General features: G+C 50.2%; 1 protein-coding gene, 1 non-coding gene and 1 pseudogene across 2 annotated transcripts in view; 1 reads left to right on the plus strand and 2 right to left on the minus strand.

The window, feature by feature from the left end:
* Positions 1-3,891: 3,891 nt before the first annotated feature.
* On the minus strand, positions 3,892-4,054 carry LOC115872019. Its single transcript, XR_004047604.1, has one exon. It is a non-coding gene; the product is annotated as a U1 spliceosomal RNA (small nuclear RNA).
* A 1,833-nt stretch (positions 4,055-5,887) lies between these two features.
* On the minus strand, positions 5,888-8,055 carry LOC115872000 (annotated as a pseudogene).
* A 1,190-nt stretch (positions 8,056-9,245) lies between these two features.
* SLC29A2 (solute carrier family 29 member 2) overlaps positions 9,246-9,347 on the plus strand; it is a 9,874-nt gene continuing 9,772 nt past the window's right edge. Inside the window, exon 1 of the mRNA XM_045297157.1 lies at positions 9,246-9,315. Within this exon, the coding sequence (XP_045153092.1) occupies positions 9,246-9,315 (70 nt within the window). The remainder of the gene's footprint in view (positions 9,316-9,347) is intronic.

A 9,347-nucleotide genomic window follows, 5' to 3' on the forward strand; every position in this document is an offset into this window, starting at 1 on the left:
CTGGAGGCTCAGGAGCTCTGCCTCATCAGAGCAGTAAAAACTCAATGCTGGACAATGCCTGTCACCAGCCACACTTCCATAACCTTCACCTTGCCTCCTGCTGTCCTCTCCTTTCTGAGAACAAGCTCCTTGGCCTTGCCCACCATCAGATGGCCTCAGCCACCATCAGATGGCCTCGCCCACCATCAGATGGCCTCACCCACCATCAGATGGCCTCACCCACCATCATGGGCACCAACTGCTTCCTCATCCATCAGATCCCTGACCCCAGGTAGCAGCTAGGACCCAAGAACGCTGCCCATGACCAGGTTCCCTATTCCCTCGCTGGGCCCCCAATCCTGAAAGCTGCCTGACTGAAGAGGGGCCCCCAGATTATAGCGCAGTCCCTCCCTCTCCCTGCCACCAAGCCGATTCCAATTCACAGCGGCCCTCCAGGGCACAGCAGAACTGCCCCGCGGGTTTCCGAGATGGTAGCTCTCTCCTGGGGTAGAGAGCCTCCTCTTTCTCCCCCAGAATGCCCAGAGGTCTCAAACTGCTGACCTTGCAGGTAGCAGTGGACCGTGTACAACACGCTCAGGGCAGAAAAGAGCAGCAGGGGCAATATTCCCGTCTGACACAATAGACTTCCACACACATGCAGCGTAAGAGACAAAGTATATTAGACGATGATTAAAGGGGTCCCTGGGCTGAGAGGCATAATCATATTATCTGGTGACCCAGTGAAAGCTCAAAACACATTCATCGGACTCTGACCGTCGAAGGGAGAAATGCACAACTCAACGGTGGCGGAAGACTCAGATCCGCCGCTCTAAAAACGTGTTCTTTTGCGAGTTCACGGAGCTGACTGTGCTTTTTGTATTCCAAGGCTGCTTGGGACACCTCCCGATGTTACTCCCGCTTCCCTCATTTTGTGTCCACCTCCTTAGTGTTGGCTGGCATCTTCCCCTTTGCCTACGGTAATGCCTGTCTGTCCTCTGACTCTCTGTCCTGCCCCCACCCTCTTCTTCTTCTGCCCCTGGTAACCGTCCTAGTCTGTTTCTCTCCGGATAAAGACCTTTTTAGAACAGTGTTCTCATATAGCGTCGTACCACCCGTGTGGAAAGTGAGCCGGGACGGGCTGGACTGGTTGCTAGGTGCCGCCCCATCAGTTCTGACTTGGAGCCACCTGTGAACCACACAACAAAACACTGCCCGGCCGCACCTTTTCCTCACCGTTGTGTTATGTTCACCAAGGTGGCAGTCGTTTCTCCAAGGGCCCGTCCTCCTGTTCAAAGACTGGCCGCTCTCTCTCCTTCCCTCCGGATTATCCAGGCGTCATCTCTTACTGCACCCGCATCAAAGGGATCAAGAGGCCAGGGGTAATCAGCATATGAAGACACTTCTGTGTGCTGGTCTGAATTGTTATTCTGGGTCTGACTGACTGATTGTACAATGGCTTATGATCCTCACAGCAACCGCAAGGCAGGCTACACACCGGAAGGGAAACTTTGTGTTTGTGTGAGGGGTGGTATACCCATCCATGTTTATCTGCTCAGTGACGCTGTAAATCTACAACGATACTAAAAGAAAAAGTCCCCTAGTAAGAACTTAAAAATAAGTCGAGGCTTTTCTGAGTCTAGAAAGGAACTCCATTTGACCCTTGGACACAGAGACAGAGGCTGGCAAAGTCGGCTGACAGCTGCACTCAGTTGGGGACTTTGCCAAGAGGCATTCACGGCTTGAGAAAACTGTCAGTCACCGGGGCCAGCGAGCTCTGTGTGGTCAGCGCTCTGTGTGGTCAGCTTCCCCGAGCTGGCTCCCAGCCCTGTCGGGCTGGTTCTTCCCTGAGGTTTTTCTAAGAGGCGGCAACAACCAAGCAGCTCACTGTCCTTGAACATTGCTGGCTGTGTGTGTGTGTGTGTGTGTGTGTGTGTGTGTGTGTGTGGCTTTCCTGGGACATGCTTTGCTTCTTCACCCCCTTGGAGAACGACCAGAATATTCAGATGACTTTTAAAGCATTTGTGTTCCGGTCAGTGTTAGTAGACATGAATTTCATTTCAGGAGAGTTACAAAGTGGGAGTTATTAGAAGGATGATGGAGTTTGAAAACCTGCTGGAAAAAGGAAATCCCTCGGGTCTCAGGCCTGTCACACTGACTGCCTGGCAGTGACGAGGCTCTGTCCCTTCCTCCCACAACACCAGCCAAAGGATCTATTTGTATGTCCCCAAATGTGTCCCTGGTCCTGGTACAGGCTGTTCCCTCTGAAGAGTCCTCTTCTTGGCTCGCTGCTGCAACCAGTGTGGTGTGTCCCTGTCCCCGCCCCGCCCCGCCTCCCCCGCCTTCTCAAACCTGTGCCAGCGCTCTGGGCCACCTGCGGCCTCACCTACTTCATGTTCTCGTATAAATAAGTGCATTTGTCCAAGGCAAGTGTGATCATGTGCAGAAATAGGATACCTGTACCTGCTGCAGTAAAAATAAAGCAACTATAAAAATAAACACACGTTTAAGCTGTGATTAGCTGCTCTACAGAGAGAGTTGCCAGAAACAGCTCTGAGGCCAGCTCTTGGCTTGCGAGGGGAGAGACAGAGATTGGGTAATGGCTAGGAGAAAGGTCTTTGAGCAGGTCCCCGGCACGAAGGTGAGACTTTCTCCTTGACGTTCGGCTTCGTCTGGCTTATCGAAAAGTGGAGCTTTCTGAGGTTGTGTGCCCTGAGCTGGATGTTTCCTTGGCGTAAAGTGAAGAAGCAGCGGCGTGGACTAAAGAGAGTTAAATTACCAGAGTCAGTTCCATGGGAAGCATTTTCTGTTGTTTTCCTCAAAAGATAACCCCACAGGAGAAGCAAAAAAGGAAGGAGAGAGAGGGGAACACCTCCTGGCCCACCCAGCCCCGAGAGTGACAGTCCTGCGCAGAGCAGACAGTGCACAGAGAGGACCATGGGGCCGGCCCCACCACGAGACATGACGCCCCTCACTGAGCCACAACACGGGAGACACAATGTGGATGTGTGCCCAATGTGAACCCATCACCCTGGGGTGAAACCCTAAGGGTGTGCAACAGAGCGGCAAGGGGGCAAAACGATGAAATCCCCGGGGAATACCAGAAATAGACTTTGGGGGCCGAGTGTGGCACCCGGTCAGACGCGACAGGAAAACGCTCCTAAAGGTCAACAAACAGACCTGGAACTATGTATAGGCTTTTCCATCTTGTTGTTGTTGTTGTTGTTTTGTTGGCTTTTTCATTTGTTGTTTTGTTTTGTCCTCCTTTGCTGTTTTCCTTGGCTTTGCCTGGGTTTTGCACTTTTTAATGTCTCTGCATGTTTATGTGGGTAAGCTAGGCAGATCAACAATTCAGAAATGAAAACAATGGGACCTGCAGGGGACACGGGAGAAGGGGAGATGGGAGAAAGGAAGAGGGGTGTCAATCAGCCAAGGGCACAAGGGAACAACAAGTGAACTAAAATCAATGGCGAGAAGGGCGTAGGATGCCCGATAGGGCTTGATCAAGGACAACGTAATAGCGAGGAATTACTGAAACCTGAATGAAGGCCGAATATGATAGTAGGACAAGAGGAAAGTAAAAGTTAATAAAGGAAAGAACTAGGAGGCAAAGGATATTTATAGAGGTCTAAATACAGGCATGTACATATGTAAATATATGTATATATAATGATAGGGAGATAGATCTATGTACTTATATTTATATGTTAAGTATTAAGGTAGCAGATGAACATTGAGCCTCTGCTCAAGCACTCCCTCAACGCAAGAACACTTTGTTCTAATAATCCGGCATTCTGCGATGCTCACCTTCGAACACGATCACTGAAGACAAATGTGTGCATAAGTAAATGTGGTGAAGACAGCTGATGGTGCCCGGCTATCAAAAGTTATAGCGTCTGGGGCCTTTTTTTCCCCCAGGGGAGAGTGCGAGTGCAGTCCCCCACTACCACAAATTATGCAGTGGAGTTTCCCACATTTGGGGAAATCGCAGAGTCAGCATATCCAGAGTGCGATGGATAAGCCTCGCCCTGGGAAAGCCACCTTCGTGATCATGGTATCTCCCCTGACAGGTAACTATGTGTATGGGGTCTTAAAGCCTTGAAGATAAACAAGAGGCCATCTAGCTGAGAAGAAACAAAGTCCACATGAAAGAAGCACACCAGCCTGTGTGATCATGAGGTGTTGATGGGATCAGGTATCATGCATCTAAGACCCAGAATAAAACCATACCAATGTGAATTGGTGGGGGGGGGGCGGGGGGGAGGAGCATGCAGAGTGGAGACCCAAAACCCATCTGTAGACAATTGGCTAGCTATCCCCTCACAGAGGGATCACGAAGAAGAGATGAGCCAGTCAGGGTGCAGCGTAGCACCAATGAAACATACAGCTTTCCTCTAGTTCTTTAATGCTTCCTCCTCACCCATAACCACAACTATCATGACCTCAATTTTACCTTACAAATCTGACTAGACCAGAACATGTACACTGCTACAGATAAGAGCCTGCAACACACGGAATCCAGGAGAGATAAAGCCCTCAGGACCAATAATGAGAATAGAGATACCAGGAGGGTAAGGGGAAGGTAGGGGAAGAAAAGGGGAATCGATCACAAGGCTCTACATATAACCCCCTCCCAGGAGGATGGACAACAGAAAAGTGGGTGAAGGGAGATGTCAGTGTAAGATATGACAAAATAAAAATAATTTCTAAATTATCAAGGGTTCATGAGGAAGGGAGGGTGGGGGAAGGAGGGGAAAAAATGAGGAGCTGATGCCAAGGGCTTGGCAGAAAATGTACAAATGTGCTTGACACAGTGGATGAATGTATGGATTGATAAGAACTATAAGAGTCCCCAATAAAAGTATTTAATACAAAATAAAATAAATATCAACGTTTCAAATCATACTACTAAAAATAAGACATAAAACCCAAAGCTTTTATCATCAATTGAGGTAGTCAGTTTATTGTGCCAACCTGGCTGATAAACACATGGGGTTAATTGAAAGGTGGAGAGATAAATGGCTTGGTGATCCTCGCCTTTCTAGTTCTCAGGTCTCTTGATTTCTGATGGTCGGACCAGGGTGCAGCTGCCTTAGCCAGTTCCCTGCTTCAGCTGGCAAGGCTCAGTTCCTGCAAGACATCCCTGAGGAGAAGCCACATGGATCTACCCCAATGCAGTCCAGGGTGCTGGAGCAGCCATGTAGAGACCCCTGCACTGAGATGCTTACACATTCACTGACTCGGTTTTCCTCCTGCAGTCGGCATCACTGCGTGTGTTTTGTGAGATGGAGGAGGACTTTGTGGATTGGTGTCAGACTTATGGGCTAATGTTGGACTTGTGGGCTTGGGTGGCACTGGGTTGGGATGTTTTCTTGATATGCATTTAACCTTTATATAAAACTCTCTCTTATACATATGAGTTTCTGTGGATTTGTTTCTCTAATGTACCCAGTCTAACACATCAGTAGTCCAGGGGATCAATAGTCCAGGTCTCACTTGTCCCTGTTTCAGCCCAAGACAGAGACCAGGTTGATTCGAGAAACTCTAAGTTTATTTCTACACACGCCAAACAGAAGGAAAGCGTGGGGTGCTCAACCTCCGAACTGCTTCAAAAATGCACTGAAAATCAAGCAAGCCACACAGCCTATACCGTGTGACCCAAAGCAGACCCCACAGTGTACTGAAAGCAGCAACATTTCCCAGCAGCAATCTACGTTTCTCCAGGGGATGTCAGACTTCCATTCCTGGAGGGCTCAGGCTCCATGGTTGATCCTCCTTCCTGAGTCAGAAGATCCCTACGGATTCCATTTCAAAGGTGTTTGTTACTGCAAGAGAGGGGGCTGTTACAGTTTGTGCTTTTCAAACAACTTATTCTTAAATTGTTATATTTCTTTATTATTATTATTATTATTTTATTATTCAAACAAGCTCCATTTGTATTTATTTAGCTTTCTGACTCTGTGCTTGTGCCTTCAACACGTTCACAACGATTTTCTGCTCCTCCATAAGGAAAGCACGCTTGGTCCTGTCTCGGACACACTTAGCGCACATGGACCCACCATAAGCCCTGCTGACATTTTTTTTGGTTTTGGACAACCTCATGAGAACTCTGGGTCTCACAGCACGGACCCCTCAAAGTCGGCCTGGGCACACACCGCATGCAGATTTTGGCGCTTTCCCAACTGTTTTTTGTATACAAGTAAACAATTCTGTTACCAGGGGTTCGGGACAGCCTAGCTTTGTTAGAGGCTGTATTGTAGGACAGCCTACGCCGGTAGGTCAGACGCTGAACCGTTTTGAATGCCTGCACACAGCGTCTCCGGAAGAGGAACTGTATTTCTAGTATGTGGATTAACAGGGGGCTAGCTCTCCCGTCTCCTCCATCTGGAGCGCTACTATGCGGCGCTCAGGGACGCTGGTCACAGCTCTGGTGGTCTGAGGCCGAGAGGCTGAGAGTGGGTCCTGAGGAAGGGCTTGGGGGAGGGAGCCACTCTCTCTGCCCAGGGGTGTGCGCTGCCTCCTCGCTGCAAAACAGACTTCCCCTTTCCGCCTCTTCTTTGCTTTTTGGTCAAAGCGGAAGAACCCTTTCAGATGTCTTTAGGTTCTCGAAAACTGACCCTTTGGGAAAGCGACGCAGCATTATAGAGTGAACTTTCTTTTTTAAAATTTTTTTTATTTTAATCATTTTATTAGGGGCTCCTACAACTCTTATCACGATCCATCCATACATCAATTGCGTAAAGCGCATTTGTACATTCATTGCCCTCATCACATAGAGTGAACTTTCAACAAGAAATGGGGACACCTGTGTTTTAAAGGCTTTGTAGACAAGCGGAAAGGGACAACCTCCTCTTTCAGTCGTCCACTAGATCGCCCGGCATAGTGTCGATGGACCCACCTAGTCTCCAAATACTGACCGGGTGCCTGGTGCCACAGAGGAGACCAGGGCAGCCTTGGCCCTTTACACTCGTAGTCTGCTGCAGCAACAACAAACACCCAGTCACAACCTGACAAGGACCACACTACTTGGAGGTGGGGTGCACACGCGTGGAGACCCCTGACCCACCCTCAGCAGAGAAGCACAGACTCAGGACTCACAGACTCAACAGGATAGAATGGCCCCCGTGGGTTTCCAAGACTACGCCTTCTCACAGGAGTAGAAAGCCTAGCCTTTGCCCTGATGAACAGGGAGTGGTTTTGAACTGCTGACCTCCGGGCTAACAGCCCAACTCATAACCACTGTACTACCAGGGACGAGAGGCAGGGAGGCCTCCCTAAAAGAGCCACATGTCTCCACCAGTGTCCAGCCACCATCCCCTTTGCCCAGAGGACTTGTTCTATTTGAGGTTTGTGCTTATGTGCTGTTGTGATGCTGGGATGCCCTCGATATTTCAATGGCCGGCCAGGTGATCCACGGTGACCCTGCTTGTAGCAGAGCTTCCAGACTGAGACAGGCTGAGAGGAAGAAGGCTTCTGGGGGAAAAAAATTGGTCGGTGGAGATCCTATGAAGATTAGAAGAACGTGGTCTGACAGTGCCAGCAGATGAATGGCTCTGTGTGGAAGGGCATTCAAAATACAACTTGAGCAGTGCTGCCACCTCAACGCAGCCGAGTCGGCCCCAAGGAGCAGAGCTTTCAGGATCTCCCTTTGTCAACGTGATGTGACTCAAGCGGAGGAGAAACCGCTGCCAACGCTGCCAGTAATCAGAAAGTGGAGTGAGCAGAAGATGAGTCTCAGGAAAATGGAGTGCCGCGAGGACTACCAAGCTGAAATGGACCCCACTGGCCATTCTGAATCAGACAACCAGGTGGCGTACGATTCCAGAAAGGACACGTGTAAGAGGAACAGTGTGACATTCTTCATCAAGAACAGCATTTCAAGATACAGCCTGGAGCACCACGCGCTTAGTGACAGGATAACGTTTGTAAGCCACAAGGCAGACTAATTCACACTGTTATTCAAATTTACCCACCAGCCACTAAAGCCAATGATGAAGAAACTGAGTCTCCTAACTTAGTCATCCTGAAATGAATCAAACATGCAACCAGGATGTATGGGTAATTACTGGTGATCGTCATGTGAAAACTGGGGAAACAAGAAATTCGGTCATTCATTGGAAAATATGATCTTGGAGATGATGTGACTTTGAAAGACCCACAACTTCTTAATTACAAATACATACTTTCTTTTTCAGCAACACAGATGTTGGCTACACACATGGGCCTCACCAGATGGATGACGGAGGAGTCAAACGAACTACTTTTGTGGGAAAAGACGATGGAGAAGTTTGATATTATCAGTCAGAATAAGGCCAGACCCACAGGATCAGTGGCCCACCTATAAGTTCATGATGAAGCTGTAGAGAATTCAAGTTAAAGTGGGTCCTTGAAAATGACAAATAGTTCATGAATTTAGGGGCCACCTCTAGATTTGACCACCCTATACCACTGACCCAAGACCAGAGGAGTTGTAGAATGACACCCAAGAAAACGTACTCTCTCATAAAAGTCCTGGGAATGGGTGGGAGCAAAGTCATCCCAAACCATGATGATCATTTCTAATAGCTGCATACTTCACAGATCATGCATTTCAATAGTCTAGTCACATTAAAAGGCTGTCCAAGCATCACTGCCATCCGTTCCAGAACCTCTTCTTCTGCACTGGACTCCCAGCACCCCTGCAGATCCCAGGACTCACCTGCCTGAAGGAGCTCAGCTTTCATCTCATTATCGGCTCCCCCTTTCCCTCCGCCCTGGCGTATTTCATCACCCCCTGTGTTGGCATCCTCCTATCCATCCTCTGCTACCTGAGCCTGCCCCACCTGGTGAGTCGCTCCGCCCTGGCAACCTTGTTCAGAGCATCTCAGACAGTGCCTTGAATTCTGGGGCCCCAAGAGAGGTCAGGGGAGACAGAGGGGACCGACCCAGCCCTGGCCCCCAAAGGAGTAGGCCACTGAGGAGTCCCAGCCTCTAAGCCAACAGTGTGGGGTGGGTTCCAGGCAGGGGCACCAGGATGCTTCCTCTTGCAGGAGTTTGCCCACTTCTACCTGGCCAAGAAGCCGTTGCAGGACCAGCCTCGCCTCCCCGGCACCCAGCCTTTGCAGCTGCGCCCCACCGCTCCCGGGAAGCCTCCCACGCGGCCCCGCGGGCCAGGCCGCTGGCACAGTGACCGGAAGGGTGTGCTGCAGACACCCCCACCCCCACCCCGAGGCACCTGGGCCCCTCCTAAGCCTCCCTGGGGGCTCGCTGGGCGCAGCCTCCTGGACAGCATGCTAGGGGGTCGGGCCCGCTCCAGCGGCGCCCTGGCGGAGGCCGAGCCCCAACACGAACGGCGGCGGGGTGAGGGCGCCCCGGCACTGTTGTACGCGAAC

Source organism: Echinops telfairi, unplaced genomic scaffold, assembly GCF_000313985.2.
Source record: "Echinops telfairi isolate 266 unplaced genomic scaffold, ASM31398v2 ScPeMD7_7417;HRSCAF=8455, whole genome shotgun sequence".
Classification (NCBI taxonomy): Eukaryota; Metazoa; Chordata; class Mammalia; order Afrosoricida; family Tenrecidae; genus Echinops; species Echinops telfairi.